At 45.3% G+C, this 23,583-nt stretch overlaps 3 protein-coding genes across 4 annotated transcripts in view; 1 reads left to right on the top strand and 2 right to left on the bottom strand.

Annotated features, from left to right (window-relative positions):
* Positions 1-208: 208 nt before the first annotated feature.
* LOC146658469 (uncharacterized) lies at positions 209-4,561 on the bottom strand. Of its 2 annotated transcripts, XM_085422083.1 has the most exons (10): positions 4,220-4,561; positions 3,904-4,088; positions 3,122-3,232; positions 2,810-2,950; positions 2,496-2,732; positions 2,029-2,404; positions 1,672-1,907; positions 1,398-1,573; positions 885-1,324; positions 209-759 (listed from the first exon to the last, which is right to left on the bottom strand). In XM_085422083.1, the coding sequence occupies exons 1-10, from the start codon at positions 4,329-4,331 to the stop codon at positions 506-508; spliced, it is 2,268 nt and encodes a 755-aa protein (XP_085278209.1). In that variant the 5' UTR covers positions 4,332-4,561; the 3' UTR covers positions 209-505. The 2 variants fall into 2 exon arrangements, with proteins under 2 accessions (XP_085278209.1, XP_085278210.1); XM_085422084.1 differs by lacking the exon at positions 3,904-4,088 and having other exon boundaries at positions 4,220-4,560.
* A 55-nt stretch (positions 4,562-4,616) lies between these two features.
* Positions 4,617-7,739, top strand: kiaa1143 (KIAA1143 ortholog). Its single transcript, XM_085422089.1, has 3 exons — positions 4,617-4,817; positions 5,370-5,520; positions 5,656-7,739. Exons 1-3 carry the CDS (start codon positions 4,704-4,706, stop codon positions 5,877-5,879), a joined length of 489 nt encoding a protein of 162 aa, XP_085278215.1. The 5' UTR covers positions 4,617-4,703; the 3' UTR covers positions 5,880-7,739.
* Positions 7,740-14,324: 6,585 nt separating this feature from the next.
* Positions 14,325-23,583, bottom strand: part of LOC146658467 (dolichyl-diphosphooligosaccharide--protein glycosyltransferase subunit STT3B-like) — a 75,874-nt gene continuing 66,615 nt past the window's right edge. Inside the window, exons 10-16 of the mRNA XM_085422082.1 lie at positions 23,080-23,291; positions 21,614-21,801; positions 20,299-20,470; positions 17,677-17,850; positions 17,462-17,575; positions 17,169-17,378; positions 14,325-17,063 (exon numbers count right to left, since the gene is read on the bottom strand). Of these exons, the coding sequence (XP_085278208.1) occupies positions 16,983-17,063; positions 17,169-17,378; positions 17,462-17,575; positions 17,677-17,850; positions 20,299-20,470; positions 21,614-21,801; positions 23,080-23,291 (1,151 nt within the window). The 3' untranslated portion in view covers positions 14,325-16,982. The remainder of the gene's footprint in view (positions 17,064-17,168; positions 17,379-17,461; positions 17,576-17,676; positions 17,851-20,298; positions 20,471-21,613; positions 21,802-23,079; positions 23,292-23,583) is intronic.

Below are 23,583 nucleotides of genomic sequence, written 5' to 3'. Positions count from 1 at the left end.
CTTCCTCCATTCGTCACTACACAACAGGACACACAATACAAAGGCCTGGTTTTTCACTAATTTATTTATACAGTAAAGTACACTCTGTCGCTGTCATCCGAAAATCTTACATTTCTTGCAGGTATAGATTACGCATTAACATCATAATGGCTCCTCATATAAATGCTTGTCAGTTGTTACTTTGCTCAGTGGTGACCAAACAGCTTCAGTGGTGATGTCATCGGACTCCGCTAGGATTTATTTTAAATAGGTAAAGAAACTACTCTTCATGGATAATGTCATTATTCATGGAGACACAATTTTTGATTAAAACTACTTTGGTTTTATTGTGAAGCTTAAGTGCTTTTTCCATATCATGCCTTCGCCCTCTTGACTGTAGCTGCTTTGTTGTAATTGGTTGTTTCCTTTCCGGGAATCTGATGACGTAGTTAGCGTTCGAAAAAAATCGCGCGGCTCCGGGAGGGTTCTGATGATTTCGAGGCCAGCCACTTTGTGGGTTCCACCCTCAGTCTGTGCAGCTGGAAACTCGGACCCGCTTTGCTTCCAGATGAAGCATACCATCCTCACTGCCAAACGCAGGTGTGAGCCCCTTCACCAGCCTGCCTAACGTCTCAGAAAGTTCCTGAAGTGTGTCTTGGCTTTCAGTGGTACATATTCTGTCCATGAGTTGTTTGGTGAGGTTGACACATTTCTTCCTCAGATATGACTTGCTCACTCGCTTGCGTGGTGGACTGTCACAGTCAGAGGTCACTTGTGTGTCTGCAAAGAAAGTTACACTAAGACAAATTTGCACTCCCTAAAATTTGAGGTAACAGGTTAATGATTGTGCGGGTAAGACAGTAACTTTTATGAAGTTCTTCTCTCATGTTGCAGATAAACCTTACCCTTGCAGGTTACTGGCTCACTGACTACCTCCGTGCCCCACTCGTCCACTGAGTCTGGGGTCATGGAGCAACACGTGGCATCCAGGTTAAGAAGCGGGTGTTCCCTGTATTTCAGGGATAACTGCTGCCACGTCCAGCCAGGGACCTTCTGGAAGACTGCACAGAAATGTTTGCATGGCAACTTGTACCGCCTCCAGTCATCGCACTGACAGGAGGGCAAGCTGTCGTCTGACCCAAATGCCAGTTCATAAGACTGGTCCTCCTGTGTCTCGCTCTTCACTCTGAACACACCGTCGCCCAGCTTGACCACGTGTCCCTCAGAGAGAGAGCTGTCCATGCAGCTCGTGATGTGTTGAATGACGTCTGCGGGTCTGTCCCACAGGAAAGGAGGGACACTGGAGTCACACTGTCCGTATGACCTCACATTAGCTTCAATGTACCTGAAAGAGAAACATTATTTTTGCTGACATGACGTGCACACTGAAGACAAGCTTGTGCAAATGGAAAACTTACGTCCTCCGCAGTTCAGGGATGTACACATGTGTCACGATGTCCAGCATTTCAGATAAAGTCCGGTCCCTGTAGTCCTCCAGGTATTTGTGCTTGAACAATTTATTCTGGTGTTCAGTCTCATGGTTTGTGATGATAGCTATATTCAGTGTCTCTTCTTTGAAGGCAGACACCCATCTCTTAAACAAAGCAAGATATAGCGAGGGTTTGTTGTGGCGATAGAATTTCAGCTTTCAAATGTCTCTGTGCAGGAGCTGCTTTTTTCTCAGATGCTTACCTTTGCTTTGGACAACCACGTGTCTGAAAACCAGCTCTGAAACGCAGGATTTTGTTCCCAGGTGTGGCTGGCCATCAGGGCCTTCACTGCCTCCTCGTACTGCTCTGTAGTGAGTGAGCTGGCTATCGCTTTCAGCTTTGTAAGAGCATCTCCTTTGTCAGCCACTCGATGCTCCTTCTGTATCCATTCGTCCCATGCCTTCTCCCTGTGAAAGTCACTGAGCAGCGCTTTGGTGCCTGCACAGAGGTAGAAAGAGACTGAATAGAGAGCACACTGATATATAATCATAACACCAACATGTATAAAAAGAGTAAAGATCCACAGTGATCACTTTGTTTTCATTTTAGCTCACCGTACCTTCAAACACAGACTCAACAGCTTGGATTTCGGCAGCGTTGCAATCGACCATAAAGCTTGCTGGCCTCCAGTCTGCGTTCCAACACTTGAACACTTCCAGACCCTCTTTGATGGCTTCTGTTGTTTCTTCTTGGAGTACCATCACTCCCACAACGGAGTAGCACATGTTAGTGCGGACACACAAGAAGCACAGGGGCAGAGGGTAGCGGATTGTTCTGTAGGCGGCATCGAACACGCAGACATCTGCCCCATACAGGCGCAGCAGCCTCATCTGCCACAACGTTTGATGGCAGAAGAGGAAGGAGGCGTCCTCTGTACGGAGGCGCAGATGGAACTTGTCCTCAGGTGTAGCAGCACACCATTCTTCAAACAAGCCCTGCAACAAATACAATCTTTTTTTCTTTTTTATACGGACTAGTCACATGCTGGTGTTTTACCCAAACAGGAATGATAAAGGCGCCGCTCACCTCCAGGTTCACCTGATCGATTCTGTGCCGAGCCTGGTCCTTCACCTTAGCCATTATATTTCGGAGGTCCTTCTCTGAGGGGTAGTACCGGCGCCTGGACGCAGGGGGTGGGCTAGCTCCCTTAAAAAGCTCGGCTGTTACAAACTGAGCAAGATGACGCTTCAGCTCGCTGACCTTCCTCACGCCCTGCTTTCTGAGCTCCACCACCTGCTGCTCCACTCTTGCGTCCACGGGCTCCTTTAAATATAGCACACTTGTAGTTTCACATGGAAACACAGATTTTTGTCCTTTGTGAGGAGACTGTTGTTCGTTACCATTTCTCCCATTGCGTGCCCAGCATGCGCACTTGGCTGTGTAACAACATAGCATGTTCCCCACACAACTGGATCTCTCTCCAAAGCCTCTTTCAGCATCTTGGAGGCTGCCTTCTTACTCCTCTCCCTGTCTTCTTCCAACTAACATGCATGCAGATAGAAATCAGAGTGGTGATCATGGAGAGAAACATGTGCCGAAACAAAATGATTTAGTCTGAGTCCTAAACTCGTACTCCATGCCTTTCTCCTTTAAATTCAGCTGTCTTTGCTTAAAGGTCACATTCCTGTAGGAGAGCCAACATTTCCACTTACCTTGAATTTAGGGAATGTTGCGATCTTGCTGATTGATATGGCTGCTGGGCATCCCACCTTTTTACTAGACTGCGAGTTTGATTTGTTCCTAACTAAAGTGTGGTCAATCATCTGTGGATTATGGGAAAGAAATCAGTTAAATAATGCATTCAATAATTCATGTCAAGATTAGCTAACTTGAGCAGAACATCTAAGCATACTCAAATCAAACACTGAGAAACAGGTGGAGTCGTGCGCCTTTCTTAGTAGCTGTGGTTCACTGCTGTCCATTAGAAGTGAGCAGATTGATCCTAATATTGATAATATCCATGCCATCCAAGCCTATAGCACCTTAAAATGACAGTAGTTGATCCAAAGTGCTTTAGAGACAGGCACATCCAAGGTCTCCAGAAAGCCCCAATTTCAAAATAAATGAAAAACTAAAAGGTGTGTTTTGTTGTGGAAAAGTAAAAACCACACTGACTTATAGGCCATTAAATCGTGTTCAGAAATTGGACATTAATGATGATTCGTCTGATAAATCATGACGCAATGCTCTCCACTACATAAGCTGCCTTTTCTAGGTTTAAAGTGTTGTCACTATTGGTCCTGTATTTACTTAATATTGCATTGATACACAAATTTCAGTATCCCACAGCACTACTCCCAACTCGTCTACTCTGCGCGCTTTTTTCTCCAAGGCTGCAGCGTCATCGGTTGCCTAGCAGCGAAACAACCAATCCCTCGGCTCCTCGCATCACCAGCCAGCCTCTGTGTGTGTGTTGAACGCGCAGTGAAATCACCGTCTTTTTTGCCCTTTCCTCGGCATATCTCTGCTTCTGAGCTACGGCGAGGTCCTTGCCCTGATGGCAGACGAGCCTTTTAGAGCCCACAAACATAAATGGGACTCCGGTGAATTCAATGGCTGGCATCCCAGAGCCCCCAGCCCACTGCCAGTAGACGCGGTTTCCGGGCAAAGGATGCCAATCTGTGTGACAAATACAAGCACACGACCTGATAAGACCCCGGCGTTAACCGACACACTCACTACTGGACCATAGCAGGGAGCAGTGTTTACAGCTCTGCTGTCCAGCTAGCAGTCACTCTCCATTTCGTTACCTTTGTCATTATAATGGCGGCCCACGGAAAAGGTGATAAACTTAGTCTGAGACTCTTCCTCCAGTTCTTTAATAAAAGAGTCCAGATCGGCAGAGTTCTCAAACTGTCTCATGCTAATGCTTAACTTTTCATGCTCATACGGCTAACGGCGCTACGAGCAGTCACAGCGGAGAGTTTCCTTCTTCAAGTTAAATAGGGCGAGTTGCTGCTTTATGTGGAGGACATTCATCGGCTTAGTTTTTCTGCGATGTTTCGCTTTGAATCATCATTTAGCTTATCGTCCCTTGTGCAGATCCAATGTAGCACCAAGCAGCGCTATGGCATCAACGTTCCCAAATCCATCAATGACAGTAGCTCCTGAAGTCACGTGACGCGGCGCGTTTTAGTGACGGTTTCTCTGTTTTGACGAGTCCGTGCTAGCCGGAAGTTGCTCGGATCTGCAGTCTGCATTCGTTGGCTGCTTGTCTTGTTTTGCTTCTTTGCCATGAATAAAAATAAGGGCCGCGGAGTAGCATGGGTGAAGCCGGCGGAGCCGTCGTTTCTCAAGAAGTTTAAGAACGATGTGGGGTACAAAGAGGGACCGAATGTCGACACTAAGGTAACTACGCGGTTGGGTTAGCCGTGCCAGTTAGCTGCACCGGGCCTACCAAACCATTATCTCTTTCAGTTGTGTGACAGCTACACTTTGCGACGTTTGTTTCTGAGCGCAGGCGCATGGTGTTCATATAAGGAAGAATAAATGCTCTGAATCATAATTCAACGGAGGGTCCCATTCACTGAATTGAGCAGTGAGGCCGCACGAGCTACAGCTGTTCCTCCGGACCATCAGAGCAGTCTCGAACTGCGCTGCAGCGTTCAGCTGTGACTGCGCAGGCGTTCTACAACTGAATTTATGTACTCTACAACAGAAAGCCATGGCTTTTCATGAATGGGTTTGTTTTTTGTTTTATGAAGTTGTATTTTAAAAAAAAAAAACCCACCACGACTTGAATCATGACTCTGAAGTACAGGTTCCTGATTTTAGTTTGAGTGTCGGGCTGCTGATGAAATGATTATCACTGAAATAAGAAACCTCGGTATCGTCATTCACAGTGAATGCAGGATTTCAAAACACTTCTCACACAGGCTAACGGTCTGTTTGCTATCCTAGCGTCAGGTGATGCCAACACTGGATGACGACAGCGGCAGCGATCGAGAGGACGAGTTGCCCCAGGTCGTGGTCCTTAAAAGTGGAGACCTGACTGCAGAGGAGGTGAAGAAGATGAAGGATGAAATACAGGCTGGAGGCAGCTCAGAGAAAGGTGAGAGTCCAGTTCAATGATTTAATTACACCAGGAGTAAGAAAATATTTACATATGCATGCACTGTATACAGCATGTTAACATAAAACCCTGTGTTTGCAACCCTGCACATACATACCTCCGTCTGCTCCGCAGATGGTCAGCCTCCTGACGGTAAAATCCTTTTCAAGAAACCAGCCAAGCGCTCTTCCTCAGATAAATTCCAGGGCATCGGTGCTAGCTCCAGCAAAAAGAAGAAGAGCAGTGGAGGGGACAAGGAAAAGGAGGAAGAGGAGGAGGAGAAAAAGGAGGCATCTGGAAAGAAAGTTAAAAATAACAGCCTCCTGTCATTTGGAGGGGATGAGGAGGAGGAGGACTGAATGGAAGTGGTGAGAGTAGGCTGTCAGGAAACAGGAACATTGTACTGAGTATAAGACATGGTTCAACCTGTCCATTCTTTTTAAAGGACAGTGCTACTGTTTTTGCATGTCATTCATGACATATAGATTCATACATTTTTAGTAAAGCATAAAAATCAGCTGGCACAAACTGAATTTATTCCGAGTCGTCTCCGTCTGACTACAGGGATGATTCCGATTCATTTAACAGTCTGAGCAGAAACAGTGAAGCTGAGGGGGAAAATGAACATGCATCAAAGACGATGAGGTTATACTTCTGTTAGTGTAACTTTATCCTGCATCCATGTCAGGGTCACAAACTACACAAGGACATTTATACAGTACTGTGTTACTGATAAGAGGGGAGTTGGTTCAGCTGCTGTGTGAAAGCCCACTCTGACATGTTAGCAGGACGTTTCCCTGGTTACAGCTACCAGACTGTGTTGACTCGTGTCACTTTGTAGAACTTGGGGTTTGCTCTTTTCCAGCCCCGTGACTTTGTTTTAACATTTTAGTTTGCATGTTCTCGTGTGTGTTCTGTGAGGACAAATATGAACTGTTAAGGTGGTTTAGTTCTCAGGGGACTAAAGTCATGGCTGTGGGACAAGAATTCATATTTTCACACCTCAAAGTTTATAAATGTCTCAAACACAAGCAGAGAGATGTAAACCAGCTTCTGCTTGATTCTGGAGTTGATGAGTGAAGACACACATCACCGTATGGCTTTACCTCAGTGTAGCTCTTTCACACACCACAGGCAGGTAGTTGAAGCAGTGTCTCTGAACTGCACGGATTCTGAAACCAGCTCATCTACATGTTTTCAGGTGTAAATTTCTCCCGCGTTTGCGTCCATAAATAACCTGAACTGTGTGCTGTGCTATAGATCCAATCACTATTGTATAGCTGTGGTCATAGGACCAGGACTAATTAGTGGAAAATCAGTTGTACAGTGTGCCCCGCACCCCACCCTTCAAGCCCAGTGTAAATAATTGAAGCAGCAGCACGCAGAGAGCTTTTCTGTATCAAAGAATCAGTGCTAATGAATTCCAGCAGATTCGGTTTTCCTGAAATTTATTTGATGCAGCTTTCCTTAATTATTTTTTGTTATACTTCTAATCAAAGTCACAGCGGGAGCTGCTTGTGAATTTTAATTTAGAAAAACCAATTAATTCAGCTGCAGGAGCCGCTCGGCAGTGCTCTCCACAAAGCAAATCCCAAAGAAAAATTTAAGATCATCGGAAGCGGGTCTGCTCTCGCATTTAAAACACTGAGAGCTGCAGGAAGCTAAATTTGTCCAGCTTCAGTTTAGTGTACTGGAAGCAGTGGGGGTCTTTTTGTTTTTAAAGTATTACATGTAATGCGTCCCTTCATCAGACACAAACGAACATCAGCAGCTGATAAATGGATGTCATTAAATTCCAGGAGCAGCTAGTTTAATGGAAATTAAATTAACTTTGTGTGATTACAAATTAAATTGTCCCCATATGACAGCATTGTGAGTTCTTTCTTCAGGTTCCAAAGTGCTGCGGATCACTGTGTCACACTCTGAATCAGCCTGGATCTTTGTTGCTGTGTTTGAATCTTGTGTTGTGTGTGTGCGTGTCTGGCAGCCGTACGCAGGGGCTCATTGTAGAATCTTAAATACAGTCAGTCAAGCACTGAATGTATGAATATTTTCTAGCTTCGACTGCGGAGCTGAACAGTTCATGTAGAAACGATGCATTTGTGTCAATGCAGTTGTGATGTATCCTTTTTTTTTTGGTGTGTGCATCAGTTTTCATTGTGTATTTTTTGACAGTGCTACAACTCCTGTGAACTTTTGATATAAAAATATTAAGAAATCTTTGTTGGTTGTTTTTACTGTCATGCGTTGCCTCATCAGTGCCACCTGTGTTCATGTCATGAATGAACAGATCTACACCTTCACTATTCTTCAGATGCCGATTGCCTAATTCTTCTTCCTCTCACGCCACCTGTCAAGCTCTGCACATGCATAGTTTCACTCCAGGACTGTCTAAGAGCAGCTTTGCACGATTACAGTTCAAAATATTTTTTAAAGTTTCCATTGTGTCTTAAAGCAGATTTGGTTCTTCCCCCCCGATTGGCTGCTTCTTGCAAAGAGGTTTTAACTGGTGGGTTAAAGTTTCGAGTTTCTGGAGAGAGCTCCATAAGACATGTCCCTTCATTGGTCTCCAGCAGAGCCAAGAGAATCTAAAAAACAAACAGTCAAGTCTAAACTGGACATAAATGCAGCTAATAAAATCGATGCTTACAACCTGTGAATTTTATACCTGCAAAAAAATTCTAAAGATTAACATTTTTGTTCATTTAAAGAAAAAAAGTAAAGATGAGTTATTTCAACCTCTTTATTCAAAAAGGCATGTTTCATTCTCACACCTGCATCCAGATCATTACAATTGATGGAAGAACCTTTGACTTGGAAAAAAAATCAAATAAAATCATTGCATCACATGATAGGACGCTGCGCTCGTGTGAGGCAGCAGCCTCCATCGTCCATGTAATAAATACACCCGCTGACATGCAGCTTTGGAAACACCTTTTTTTTTATTAAACTTTAAGGCCTGTGCTGTCCCTCTCCACACGGACTCTTGGAGCAGTGTTCTAACAAAACCTCATAAAAAAAAAGTCAACTTGTTATATCAACTTTAAAAGTATCAACATCAGCTTTTCTCTAACAGCATGGTGGGAGTTTCTAAAAATAACGGAGTCTTCATTAATCCCATACAAACGTACACCTATCTGGAATAACCCTGACATATTACAAAACAATAATATGATTAATTTCCCAGAATGGAGTTGTAAAGGAATTAAATACTTAGAACATATATTAGAGGGAACAGAATTTATTCCATTTGACAGACTAGTTGAACAATATGGGATCAACAAGACAAGGTTTTTAGAATATCAACAAATTAAATCCATAGTAAAAAAGAAATTTAACCTCAGTCAAGTTGAATTACAAACACCACTAAGTGCGGCACATTTTCTTACTCTTAAATCCCCCAAATTATTATCTAAAATATACAGAACACTTTCTAATTTAGATGAATCAATATCCCTTCCTACTGCAAAGTGGGAAGCAGATTTATCAGTCAACCTAGACCAAAACTTCTGGTTTCAGATTTGCTTAAAAACTTTTAAATTAATTAAAAATCCCAGTCTGCAATTAATACAATACAAAATACTTCATAGAGTGCACTATACAGGTCATCGGATGTTCAAGATGGGCTTTACATCTTCCAACAACTGCTCACACTGTCAAGGCAATACACCAGACAATTACATCCACGCTCTTTGGTTCTGTCCACCAGTGCAAAAGTTTTGGCGCGAGATATGTGAAGACTTATCAAAATGTCTGAAATGTAACATTCCAACTTCCCCCTTAGTGTGTTTGTTGGGCAGCTTAGATAATGTCACTTCAGAAAAGAATATAGCCCATATGATCTTCACTGCCCTATGCATAGCCAAGAAAACAGTCCTCATGAACTGGAAAAATAAAAATAATCTTAATTCTAACCAATATAGAAATTATCTATTAGATTACATTAGTCTTGACACAGCCTCTGCCACCACATTAGATCAATTGCTCTGGGCTCCTTTTATCAGCTCCATCACCTAGTGGGGGTGGGGGGTCATAGTTTGGTCCCGCCTTCACTGTTGTGATTGGTGAGGGGGTAGGGACAGGCTTAGGGCGTCGGGGGGTTCCCCGGAGGCATCTTCCTTGGGGGGCTCAACCCGGGGTAGCGGTCACGTCCGGTTGGGGGCTCTGTTGGCTCTCAGGTGACTGTTTCCTCGCGGCTGCGTGCAGCGGGGCTAGGGGAGGGTCTGTGCTGACGGACGTGGGTTACTGACCTGGCAACCTGGCTGCCCCTGGGTGGGTCCGGGATGGGCGTGAGGTTCTGGGGGCGCTCCGTCTCTGGGCTGGGGCCCGGGCCGGGCCTCGGGGGCTTGGGTCCTGGTTGGTGTGTTGCCGGGGTTGTGGGCGGGTGGGTGCATGGGGGCCCGGCCCTGGAACAGGGTGCCGCCGGTGCGTCGAGCCGCCTGGGGGGCTCTTCAACTGGTGGGGGGGATGGTCACATCTTGCAGGAGCTTTCTTCTCTTCAGGAACTCTCTGCAGGAGGGGGAGATACAGGAGAGGTGGAGGAAGATCTCAGCCTGGGCGTTTACCGTCTTATGTAGTCTGGAAGATGTGTGGATGGTGGGGTGGGTGCAGTTTTCTCTGTGGTGGGGTTGGGTGGACTGTCCAGGGCTCTGTGGAGCCGGAGGGCGCTACTGCACTGGGCCCCGGTCTGATGGGCCTGGGCCCCCCTTCCCTGGCGGGTCGCGAAGGGTGGGAGTGCCTACTGGGGTCAGCGGGGGAGCTGGCCCCAGGGAGGGGTTACCTGCCCCTCCCTTCCTTCCCTCCCCATCTCCAGCTGCCTCCCTCTTCCCGCTCCTCCACAACCACCCACACATGCAGGGCCTTGGAGTGGGGGTATGTCACCAGGGTGCAGAGGAGGCTACCCCCCCCGTCCCCTTCTGGCTGCCTCTGCCTCAATTTTATCCCACAACTTAGACATTCACATTATTCACACTCTCATTACACATACATATAGGATCTTGGGGGTGGGCACAATCACGGAGTCCAAATTACCATCAGGGTGTATACCTCACCCCTGACGTCGTTGCCCACCTCTCAATTTTAAATACACTTAGTCATTGAGGGCTAGCAGGAGGGACTATGCGCTTACCTGCTGCTCCTTGGCAGGTAGCTCCATGCCCTCCTGGGTTTTAATTGCACCTTAGAACACATATGCATCAACACTACAATGAGCAGGTGGAGGGAGGTTTGGAGTCTTCTCCCACCCCCATTCTCTGCGGCCTGCTGGAGCGGGAGGGCTAGTAGGAGGAGTTGGCCGTCCGACTGCGGTCTGGGGTGTGGGGCCTCCCTGCTGCTGCGGAGTCGGGGTGGTCTGCCTCTCCCCACCGCAGGGAAAAGGGTAACACCACCTGGGTCTGGGTGCAATTCCCCCCTCCAGGGGCAAGGGTACCTAGACCCGGTTTGTAGAGTACGCTTGGGGAGTGTGATTGTGTGTACAGCGTCTCTTTATGTCTGTCTCCACGTTGGTTGAGTGTGGAGTGAGTGCATATGAGAGCATGAGGGTGGGAATGGATGTTTGTGTCTGTGTGTGCCTGTATGTCTGTGTCTATATGTCAGGTTGGGTATCAGACGCCACCTCTCTGGGGACACCTCAGGCCCTCCAAGGTTTGGAGGCCTATCTCCACCCACCACCACTTCCCCTGCCGGTGGCGGACTCCCTCAGGTGTCGGTGTGTTGGTGGTTCTTTGTGTCTGGGGGTGGGCGTCCGGGTACACACCGGCTCACTCCTTGGCGGCCGCTTGTCGGGGCCTGGGGCCTGGGGCTCGCTCCGGCCACTTCGGAGGTGGGGTGCCCCCGGCCTCTCGGCCTGGGGCTCGGTCACTCAGGCACAGCTGGGGGCCGGCGGAGCTCACGGGCGCGTCACTGCAACTCCCCCTGACTTCTGCTCCGCGGCTGCTGGGCGAGCCCTCATCTGGGACTCTCCTCAGCTCTTACTGGAACAGTGGCGCGGCTGCCCCTCTGTTGGTCTTCCATGGTCTCTTGTGTTCTGGGGGCCTCTGGATGTCTGGAGTTTTGATCTCCTCCATACCCGCTTCACACCCTGGAGGACGGGGCTGTGGCCCCCCCACACTCCCTAGCAGATCATTACATGGAGAAACCTTTGGAATGCAAGCATGCTGATCCACACAGGTATGCACACATGGGTATTCACAGACGCGGACTAAAGCTTTCTTGGCTGCTACCTCAAAGCACACTGTGCGCTGTCTATCTTGCGTGCTGCACAATATCGTTTATTATTTAGTAAATATTGATATCTATGACTAGCTAGTTTATTGTGATGGTGCTTTGTTTTCTCCATTATTATGTTGCTCTTTGTTGTTTGCTGTCTCCTCTGTTTGTTTTTTTTTGTTTGTTTTTTTTTTTTTCTCCATACAGGTGACCCAGGAGTTCTTTTTTTTTTTTCTCTCTCTTCCCCCCCCTTCTCACCGTCTCTTCTCCCCTTTGGTTTTCTTTCTTTCTCTCCCCCTCTTTCTCTCATTCATTCCCCCTGTCCTATTTATTAAAAAAAAAAAAAAAAAAAAAATGACAAAGGATGAACTGAAGCTCTGCCATCACGTAATGTCGCATACTGCTGTTTCTGATGTCATTTAGAAAAAGAAAAAAAAAAAAATGCAGTTGTGATGTATCCTTTTTTTTTTGGTGTGTGCATCAGTTTTCATTGTGTATTTTTTGACAGTGCTACAACTCCTGTGAACTTTTGATATAAAAATATTAAGAAATCTTTGTTGGTTGTTTTTACTGTCATGCGTTGCCTCATCAGTGCCACCTGTGTTCATGTCATGAATGAACAGATCTACACCTTCACTATTCTTCAGATGCCGATTGCCTAATTCTTCTTCCTCTCACGCCACCTGTCAAGCTCTGCACATGCATAGTTTCACTCCAGGACTGTCTAAGAGCAGCTTTGCACGATTACAGTTCAAAATATTTTTTAAAGTTTCCATTGTGTCTTAAAGCAGATTTGGTTCTTCCCCCCCGATTGGCTGCTTCTTGCAAAGAGGTTTTAACTGGTGGGTTAAAGTTTCGAGTTTCTGGAGAGAGCTCCATAAGACATGTCCCTTCATTGGTCTCCAGCAGAGCCAAGAGAATCTAAAAAACAAACAGTCAAGTCTAAACAGGGGCCCGTTCTTCGTACGTCGCTTACTACATCCAAGATCAAATGACACATCCAAGATCAAATCATCGCGCTAACCGTGAGCTCGCTAATCCGGTTCCCCGAACACACCTGCTGTTGACGATTAGTACAGCTGGACGCAGTAATGTGACATCACTGGGTGTCATAAAAGGGGCTACGCATCGATAGTAGAAACATTGATCGGCAACCCTCTGATTGGTCGGCGAAAATGTCGACGGAGCGCGCTCGGTATTTTTCGGCTGCAGAGCAAGAACTCTTGAGTGAGGGATTTCAGGAGTTTCAGAGTTTAATCAGAACGCAAGGGAACACTGCAAAGGCTGCAAAAGCAAGGAGAGAGGGCTGGCAGAAAGTTGCTGACAAATTAAACTCGTAAGTAATTTAATAATAATAATAATAATATATTGGATTGATATAGCGCTTTTCAAGGCACCCAAAGCGCTTTACAATGCCACTATTCATTCACTCTCACATTCACACACTGGTGGAGGCAGCTACGGTTGTAGCCACAGCTGCCCTGGGGCAGACTGACAGAAGCGAGGCTGCCATATTGCGCCATCGGCCCCTCTGGCCAACACCAGTAGGCGGTAGGGTAGATTTATTATATTACACTATATTATCCAATATTATATTACATTATATTATATTGTTATATTATATCCTCTTTCACATTAGAGCCACAACAGGACCCACTAGAACATGGGAACAAGTAAAAGTGAAATATAAGAATATTCTACAGAATGGTAATATTTATCACTTATATTGCTTTTCGTCTCTTGGAAAGAGAGCCTGAAATAATCTGTTTGTTTGTTTATAACAGCAACCAAGAAAAGGGCAGAGCAAAAAAAGACAGGTGGTGGTCCTGCACCCCCTCGTCAACAAGTTGGTTAAGTAAATAATATCCTCACGGGAAAATCGATATCTCTCAATGAGCACACTGTCGCGCTGAGCTAAAGGATCCTGTCTGTCCCGCAATATACGCTGAATTCTGAGGACTCTCCTTATCAATCTTGCACCTTCCGCAATGGGTTGCTCGCGTAAACGGACAGGACATGGCTGCGACAGGCTTCCCAAATCCACCTTGGCTTTTATAGCCGTGGTCTCTCATCTTGATTACACGAAGTAATTTACAATTACTACTCTGAAATATGAATTACATCTGTAATAATCACATACATGTAATAGAATGTTAATAGTACATTTCCCTTTTTTAGGAAATGACCTGTATGTATCTGTGTGACATCAATAAAAGGATCAAGTGCTGCATTATCTTCAGTTACATTGATGTTATTTATTTATCGCTGTTGCTTTCGTATAAATGAAGCGGACATACCTGCGTGGCCGCGATCTAATCCTGTTTACATAAAGTAAGCCTGCTCCCGAGCAGGTTTACGCTTACGGCTCTGTTGCTATGACAGCAAGTCCCGGATGAGCTTCGGGGAACCGACTGATCCAGGATCACGCGAAATCGTCAACAATCTAATCCGGCTAACCTACTTAGCGAGGTACGAAGAATGGGCCCCTGGACATAAATGCAGCTAATAAAATCGATGCTTACAACCTGTGAATTTTATACCTGCAAAAAAATTCTAAAGATTAAAATTTTTGTTCATTTAAAGAAAAAAAGTAAAGATGAGTTATTTCAACCTCTTTATTCAAAAAGGCATGTTTCATTCTCACACCTGCATCCAGATCATTACAATTGATGGAAGAACCTTTGACTTGGAAAAAAAATCAAATAAAATCATTGCATCACATGATAGGACGCTGCGCTCGTGTGAGGCAGCAGCCTCCATCGTCCATGTAATAAATACACCCGCTGACATGCAGCTTTGGAAACACCTTTTTTTTTATTAAACTTTAAGGCCTGTGCTGTCCCTCTCCACACGGACTCTTGGAGCAGTGTTCTAACAAAACCTCATAAAAAAAAAAGTCAACTTGTTATATTTGTAAGAAAATGAACATGGCAGATTTGAATCTAGGGAAAGTTTGGTTTACAGAAAGAAGTGCGCCAATTTAAAAGGAACATTCAGAGTGTAGAGCGGCTGTAACCCGCAGAGCCTCCTGCTGCTCCTGCCAGCTCAGATGATGGTTTTCTAAATTCAGGAGAGGACGAGCAGCGAACGCGTTTGATCCCGGTACCTGCGGAGGGAGACTCAGCCTGATATCTACAGAGTGCGGTGGGATACGTGACGGGGGATCAAAGGGAACGAGGCCTCGGGGACACCTTTTGACATGCAGACAGCAGGTACTGCAGACGAACAGCTGGGTGCATTACTGCTGCTGCTGATTTCTCTTCATTGTTTTCACTGAGAGCAGAGGAGACTTTCAAATGGCTACTTAACAACAACACTGGCACCAGCAGCAAAGCAAGCACATTTCTACTGACCTGAAGGTGGGACGGACCGCTCTGCGTTCTGCAGCGCTGATCCCTCCCACATTCGTTCATTTACTAATTACAGTCAGCTGATTAAAAACTGAAGGGTACAGATATGTTCGTGTCCACCTGCTGGGCTGCAGCTCAGCATTACCATTTCAGATAATGTAAACAGCCAGCTGATCACACAGATTGTAAACAAATTACTTTAAAGCAGAGCAGGTGCATCGTGGGAAATGTAGGTTCCAGTACCTCTGGAGACTGAACAGGACTAGAGATTCGGGGTCAGATTTATCACAGGGCAAATTAGTCATCACAAAAAATGTGCCAGCGGGAGAACAATTGTGCATGTGATCCAACACTGAGCTAACTCGTGAGCACAGATGCCAGCATCTTACTGAGCAGAGCACACGAGATAATATCCACTAACCTGAATAACATAATCACAGGGTAACATGTTGATTTCACATCAGTGAGAAGCAGCTGAAGGAGAAACATTAAACTCTGATAATGAGGACGACCTCCTCTGGTAGAAACTGATGACGACTGTGGAGCAAGATCCAGAGAACCTCATAAACCTGACATCTGTGTGTGATGGCGGGCCTTTAGGATACACACAACAGCACAACGCAATTATTTACCAGGCTGCATGTTAGTGAAGAGTTACTGTGCCACCCTGTTTCCGTGTATGGACAGCCAGAACGATGACGACTGTCAGCCGCCTGCAAAACTCCATATTTACATTCAGTGACACGAGGAACAGGAACACGCTTCAGAGCTGACCGAATCACATTAATAAGTTTTGATGTGATACTACAGAGAAGTAAAAAGAAACAACAGAAGAGTCAGTAAAGTTAACCTTTGGCACCACACTCGCAGCTTTAAGCCATCCACCTGTGCCTTTAACTAAATTCTGCTTATGTGATTCGTTGAATTGCTCACGGCGCTAATTTTGTACTCTGAAGTAGAAAATCTTACACAAATGTGGGGAAAGGGGGGAAAACATGTCTTTGTGCCTCATGAAACACACGGAGCGACCTGCAGACATGGCAGAAAAAGTTGGTAGGTGAGGGGGAAACTTTCCTCGAATTTTGAAATAAGTGATTGACGCGAACAGCGGTGAGAGCAGAGGACGCCGATGTTTGACATGTGACAGTATATTAGAGAGTTGCCTTGAAAGCCTGAAATGTGGCCGTAAGCCTGTGGTGCTCAAATTGTGACTTTGCTTGCTTTTAAAAGTAATTTAACCCTCTGCACCATCTTTGTTTACAACTGTGTTGATCTGGCATGCTGATAAAAATTTTAATGCACTGTAGCAAGTGAGAATTAACCTAAAAATGAAGGCGTGCTGTCGGCGCAGCAGGATGATGTTAGATGAAAGCGTACTGTACGGTCAGTCTGGGTTTCAGTGCTGACAGAGTTTCTGTATGTGTGTAAATGATGCGATGCATAGAGCAGCCCCAAGCAGAGTCCCCTGATGAGGGACGGCTAATCTCTCTTGCTCGGTCCGTCCTCACTCCCCAGCACGTTCAAGTACAAAAAGAAAAGTGAGTCAAAGGTCACAGTTCGTCAGGTTAAATCCAGCGTGGAGGAGGCTCTCAAACTCAAACCCACTCTCTCTCTCTCTCTTCCTCCTCGACCCCAGCATCAAGTCAAAGGTCGGCTCGGGTTCAGCGGGATCCTGGGCGATGCTTTCCCAGCCTGGGCTTCCAGGTGAGGATGCTCAAGATGATGGCGGGGGCGGGGCAGAGAACCTCTGCTGTTCCTTATTCAATCTCGATTGGTGGATTTTTTTCTCCTTTTCTTTCTTTTCTTTTTTTTCTTCTTTTTTTTACTGCTTGATATTGTTGAGCTGTGTGTCAGATTCGTTTTCCTCCCTCCTTCCACAGTCTGCCTCTGTAGGTGGTGGACCTTCTATAAAGATCTCTTGGTGAGTTTCTTGCCCTTCTTCAGGGACAGCTTGTTCTTGACATATCCCCGCTTCCTCTTGGCCGTCTGTAAACAGAAGAAAATGACAGGTTCAAGTAGAAATGTATGATTTTGTGTGCAAGTTTGGCTAAAATGTCCAAAACAGCGGTGAGCTGGAATGGATGTGGGGACCTTTTTAGAGGTGTACTTCTGCCTGTTGGTGTCAGTGCTGCGCAGCTTGTGCTCCACCCGGTCTCTGTTCTCCAGCTTCTTGACCTTATAAATCCTGACCAGCCAGTGCTCTGAAGTGAACGCCTCCTCCAGGTGCTTCAGCTTGATGTCCTTGTTGCCGATCTCGGCGTTGCGTGTCCGGTCGAAGCCCGGGGGCGTCCTGAAGTCCAACTGAACAAGAAACAAAAGCATAACTTAAATGAAACACTGACTAGTTTCTGCTTAGTAGAAAAAGCTCCTTGACGATGGCATACCTGCATCTCTCCAAAGCGGTAGTAAGACATTTTGTACATAAGGCAGTTGAGCAGGGTGGGGGAGCCTGCCTTGTCCACTCTGAACTCTCCTTGGGGGGTAAAATAATCACTTTCCTGGGGTGAGCCGTAACAAAAGGTGGAGAAAGAAAATAAATTAAAGAAAAGAACGAACACGTGTTCATATGTAACCAGAGAGTGCGAGATGGTTCCCTCACCCTGATGTCCCTGGGGTGCTCCCCCTCTGCGATGCGCACCATCCACAGGAACTTGTTGATGTCATCACCTGAGTAGCCAATCACCCCTCCGAAGATGATCAGGACATAGTCGACATCCAGCGACCTCATGATTTCATAGGCTGCAGTCTCATTGGACGACATGGCTTTGCCCACCTGTTAAGGCACAAACACACCGCAGGTTAGAAATATCACACTTAAGCTGCCTCACAGACCATTTACACTCATTAATCTAACACGTCTTTGGACTGTGGGAGCAAGCTGGACTCCATATGCAACACAGAGAGCAGCCATGCTTAAGTTTAGGTAAGGAAGATAGATAGAAGCTGCACAGATACAACCCCTGAGAGCAAACTATTCATTTTTCTCAGAATGTCACAGCTTTGAGATTAATGTCAGAATTCTCTGAGAAAAGTCGGAAAAACTCCAAAAGACGCCCGACCTATAGAAACCATTTGTTGGCAAGTACAGCAGTAAAATGGTTCTTGTAGTTGGTCAGTGGGTTTGCACATATCTCAGGAGGGATTTTGTTCCACTCCTTCATTTTAGGTTTCTTGGTTGCTGCTTGGAAACTCGAAGCTTCAGCCTCCTCCACAAATTTCTATAAGACTAAGGTTTAAAGACCGGCTAGGCCACTAAATGTGCTGCTTCTTTAACCACTCCTTTGCTGCCTTGACGCCATATTTTGGGTCATTGTCATGCTTGAAGACTCGACTATGTTCTGGCTGAGGAAAGGAGGAACTGGAAAGGAACTGGGTTTTTTTGAGGTTCTCAAAAAACAAAAAAACAAAACAGTTCCAAAGCATAATGTTTCCACCTCCACCTCCTGTGGAGATGGTGCTTTTTGGGACATACTCAGCATTTCCATTCCTCCAAACACGATGGGTCGAGTTGATGTTTCATGTTCCCACAGCACGCCCTGCGAGCGCTGCAGGGTTTCATTCCATTATGTTGTAGTGCGTTACCAGTGGTGTTCTTACTGCCTTCATGTCATTAACAAGCTCCTCCTGTGTAGTTTTGATCTGATTCACCGCATTTCTCATGATCATCCTCACCCCACGAGGCAAGATCTTGAACAAAGCTCCAGACTGAGGACGATTGATGCTCATGTAATATTTCTGAACAACTGCACCAACAGTCACCTGCTCATAAAGCTTCTTGTTGGTGGTATTGTAGCTCATTCTAGACTCCTGCAGGTCTACAATCTTATTCCTGACCTCCTTTGATAGCTCTTTGCTCTTACGACAGTGGAGGAGAGGTTGGAATGGAAGAAACAGACTCCTGATTTCAGCATGATACACATATCACGTGTTGTAGAGAATCAAAACCCAGATTTCACTCGATGAGATGCAAATCAATTTATAACATTTATTTCATGTTTTTCTTTTCAAGATTTCTGGCTAATATTCTGTCTCTCTCCATAAAAATCTAAACTACCATCATTTATTTGTGAGCAAACCTGCAAATTCACCAGGGGGTCAAATCATCAGTTCCCCCACTGTAACTTAATGTTTGCAGCTTATGTAAAATACAAAAGGGAAACAAACCAAACATTTTAAACCTAAAATAATTGGTCTTTTCTTCTGGTGGTTGGTTTAGGCGCTTGAATTATTCAGCAACAACCCAGCAGCTGTGTGGAAATGATAGCAGAGTTCACAACCCAGAGTGACCTCGAGTGGAAATACTCTGGATTTTGGTCAGTAGACAGCAGGGCTGTGAAACCTCAACTGCTCTTACTGAATAATGAATAAGCAAGTGATAAAAGCTTCATGCACTACAGGTCCCTCATGGGCTGTTGTTGAGGAAAAGATGTTGTTGTTCCTTGTTTTTCACAGCAGAGCTCGCTCTGGGCATCAAACGCCCATGCTGTATAGCTTCATACTCGTACTTGTTCATCTTGTAATACAGATCATTTAAGGTCTGCTTTTATTATTAAAAAAATAATAGTTGTGTGTCTGTGCTCTGGAACACATGGATGCAATCCACACAGTCAGCTATTTAAATGGTTTGAACTTATTGATAAGAAACAACTTATAACTAACCCATTTCCAGTTAGAGAAACTGTTAGGTGACTTAGGTTTTAGGTAACTGACTCGAGGAGTAAGTCGGGTTTTGCTGCTTTGATTTAAATCTCCGTTCTCAGCGCGTCTTTGTAGCGGTGCAGCACTGAATCTATGGAGTGCCTCTTTCACATGTACAGTATTAAGCTCTCTTAGGGTTTTGCAGTGCAGTGAAATGATGCAGTTGTGTCCACTTGGTGGTGTCATACACCAAGACAACACATCAATACTCAGGGCGCTACACGAGGGCTGACAAACATCGACCAGAAGTTGTGTAACTAAGCAACCATCAGCAAAAGAAGGGTAAGAGAAAAGCAGTCGGAAATACACGAGTAAAACAAGACAAGGCAGTGAACGCATTTCTGACAACACTCCTCTACAAACACACGACCAAGCAGAAGTGTAAACTCTGGGAATGACCCTTCAACCCGGATTAGAATTTCCTGGCAATCATTTCATGGCTCAGACTTAAAAGGGTAAACTCAAACCAGCTTTTCCAAACCTGGGACAGGAGATAAAGGGGAACGGGCAGATCAGCTCTCACCAGTGCTATATGACTGTTGTTCCATGTGTTGTTGTCAACCAGCGTGGTCCTGTTGGCCATGCCTGCTATCTGGTAGCCGTAGTCCCACCACGACATCACTCTGGCGTGCTCGTCCGTGTTCTGCCTCAGCCAATAGTAGGCCTCCCTGAAATCGTCCAGGATGTTGCGAGAGCTGTTGGGGACAGTTGCAGATGTGTTAATACTCCTGTGACGTTGGGCCTAAGCATACGCGTTTCCAGCTGATTACATTTATTTTATAACTTAATTAAATGAGCTTTGCCTGATCCGTAATTGAGAATAATGCTTATTGATCGTATGCAGGGCTTGTTGTGGCCCATTAATCCTGTCTGATACTAGTGCTTTTAGCTTCTTTCCCTTTAAGAACTCTTCTGATTGGCTGCCCCTTGAAAACAGCAGGTACATGCTCACACTCAGAGCCATGGACTCAAGATAAACATGTGGTCCTGCATCATGTCCCTAACATGTAGAAAACAAACTCAGTGGTTATTAGCCTGAGCTTTCAGCTCACAGGGGTTACTGGTATATACACCAGCTATAATTATTTGAAACCTTGGCCATGTTTAATATGAATTCAATTAAATTTTATTGACAACAGTTGCCTCAAGGCACTTTATATTTTAAGGTAAGAACTCTAAAATAATAATGAGCGTCCATCACTGTAACAGCATCTACTCTGACAGGAAATAAGTACACGCTGGATGGGTCCCTCTTTAAAATCTTTGCCTCAGGAACCAGAATGTGCCTGACAGTTTGTTTGACGGCAGTCTGTTGTGCAGCACTCTGCCACAGCGTTTTCTGATATCTGCAGAGAGGAGTGGCAGCATGGAGCCGCTGAGCAAGGAGCTTTGGTGCGGATTAAGACCGCCTCTATTCATTTAAAGCATGAAGTGAACAGTTTCAGCAAACAGAACTTTAAAAAAAACACAGCACATCTGGTAGGTAGCATCATGTGGAGCCAAATGTTGTAATCCACTTAAGCCCACAAAATAGAGAGTAACCTCACTGAAACTATGATGACAGCGTGGTCTGTGTAGAGAAGCTGCTGTTGGATTTTTAAATGTCACTGCTGTAAGAGGTGCAAACCGTGCTCGTACATTAGAGTGAGGGTAGAAATGTCAGGGGCAGATCTCTAAATGCACAGTTACAGCATGGAGGGGAAAAATATGTAATTTCAGTGGACTGACCCTTTATAGAGGGGCCAACTGTACAAGGATACTCTCAGCTCTGTTGTAAACAGCTCAAACACAGAATAGTTCCTCCAATCACAGAGGTCCTGCTAAACCAGAGTCCTTACCCATCGTGGTTGTACGATGCCAGCACCACACTGGGGCTGGAGTAGGCGTTGCTGGTGACCCAGGTGCAGTGGACGGCAAACATCATGAGCAGCATCAGCATCAGCATGGTGACTATGGACTTGATGTTGGGGCCGAGGCCCTCCTCCGCCTTCTCTTGCTCCGACACGTGTTTGCGTACCTTCCCAGCCTGCCAGGGAGAAGCCGAGGTAAAGGTTACTGAAACTCCATCAGGACATGTCCGCTGTCCAAACAAGCTGCTAATGTACTAGAGGGTTATTTAATAGTCCTCGCAGAGAATTCTCAGGCAGACAATTAACTGTTGTTGCGCTTTTATAGTGTGACATTTAACAGCACCCTTCAGCAGACCTGTGATGCATTATTCCCCACGTATCGATTTGGAGGAAAAGCAGCAGAAGGATGAGGAAAACATTGGACGTGAGTTCTCTTTGTTTCTCCTGAAAGGTTAAAGGGGGAGGAGGAGCGTAACAGCTACAAACTGCAGTGTTGTCACTTCAAACTTTTTATGATAAATGTTTCCTGTAAACTTTTACCCTCTGATCCATCCAGCAAGTGGTGCACACACAGGGACTAGGACAGAACTTGTTTTGGGGTTTTTTAAACGGTGATTTATTCTGCTCCTATTTTCATGCCTCGTATCCGACTCAAGCTTTGAACTCTAAAACGAGCAAGGTCACACGACAATTAAAAGAGACTCATGATCATTTCCAGCTCTTTAGTTTGATTCTCTGCATGATACACAATCCAAAATAATCCTTATTTCTACTACACCACTGTTCATCCCACTCTGAAGCATTTAGTTCACGTTTAAAAAATATATTTAATCTTAGCACAATGACTCCAACAGAGGTTAAAAATCAAGCTGTGCATTTGATTAGAAACTTGAACCACTACTTTTAGCCACTTCAGAGTGTAGCGCAGCTCATGGTAGCCTTGGATTTTAGCGGCTCATTTCCACACCCAGCTAGAATGAATACGCGTTAGCATTCATTTTCCTTTTCACTAGTTTGATTTGAACAAATTCCTGAAAAAAAAAAAAAAATGTATTTCTTTAAAAGCTTTCACTATGTGCAACATCTAGTTAGTAGCCAGATGTGTTGTCTACTATTAAATATAGAGTTTACAGAACCGCTTCCACCCGACAAAACTTACAGCTTCACAGCTTCATCGCCTGTAAGTGTTAAAGTTTCTCTGCATAATTTTTAAGACTTGTTATAAATGACTCCAGATGTTGCAGTGAACTGCAGTCATGATCACATTGACACAGATGCTGCATGGTGGATTATAATATATTTGACTCTGTGGTGCTGGCTGACATGTGACACTACAGTCATGTCCACCCATTGATGGAATGCCATTTCATTCCTGCGTAGTACATTTAAACAAAACAATGACTGCAAAGTCTGTAAAAAATATTTTGTGCAGGGAACACACGATGACCCCTGACCTTGTCATAGAGGTTGCCGGCATTCTTCCTGTCGTCCTCGTCGCTGCTGTCCTCTGCAGGTGGGCTCTGCCTTTTCATGTCATCGCCCAGGTAGTGTTCAAAGACGCTGGAGAAGGCAATGGCTGACAGCATGCACACCACCGGAGTCAGAGTCAGCATCAAGCGCACCATCACGCCGGCAAAATATACGGCACTGATAGCATACAAGGCCACTGTGACGAGAAGCAGAGAGACACAAGGAGGTCAGAGGTGACCGCAACGCAACAATCCAAACTTGATGAGTTTCATTAAGTTTTGCATTCAACTATGTTTAGTCACTTTAATGGGACCAAGTCACTTTACATCTGCAATGCATTTGCTGTTTGATAGCCACTTAAATGGCTGCACTTCTTTTCTGTGTTTATTACAGGGTAAACCTCACTAATAGGTGGAAAGGAGGTCAAAAGAGGGGGGTGGGAGGATGAACAGCAAGATGAGAAGAAACAGAACAGCAGAAAGACCAGT

The sequence above is a fragment of the Rhamphochromis longiceps genome, linkage group LG11, assembly GCF_057381845.1.
Source record: "Rhamphochromis longiceps isolate RC_006_pf linkage group LG11, R_longiceps_female_GT1.1, whole genome shotgun sequence".
NCBI classification, from domain to species: Eukaryota; Metazoa; Chordata; class Actinopteri; order Cichliformes; family Cichlidae; genus Rhamphochromis; species Rhamphochromis longiceps.
Note: the sequence above shows the minus strand (reverse complement) of the source record. Positions and strands in the feature narration are given on the sequence as shown.

Bases quoted from the DNA above. Each gene is read 5' to 3' on its own strand.
- LOC146658469 (XM_085422083.1), bottom strand. From the start codon at position 4,331: ATGAGACAGTTTGAGAACTCTGCCGATCTGGACTCTTTTATTAAAGAA. The intron at 2,951-3,121 runs GTAAGTGGAAAT...CATGCATGTTAG, and splicing joins CAACATTCCCTAAATTCAAG to TTGGAAGAAGACAGGGAGAG. The intron at 1,574-1,671 runs GTAAGCATCTGA...GCTTTGTTTAAG, and splicing joins CGTGGTTGTCCAAAGCAAAG to AGATGGGTGTCTGCCTTCAA.
- kiaa1143 (XM_085422089.1), top strand. From the start codon at position 4,704: ATGAATAAAAATAAGGGCCGCGGAGTAGCATGGGTGAAGCCGGCGGAG. The intron at 4,818-5,369 runs GTAACTACGCGG...TTGCTATCCTAG, and splicing joins GACCGAATGTCGACACTAAG to CGTCAGGTGATGCCAACACT. The intron at 5,521-5,655 runs GTGAGAGTCCAG...TCTGCTCCGCAG, and splicing joins TGGAGGCAGCTCAGAGAAAG to ATGGTCAGCCTCCTGACGGT.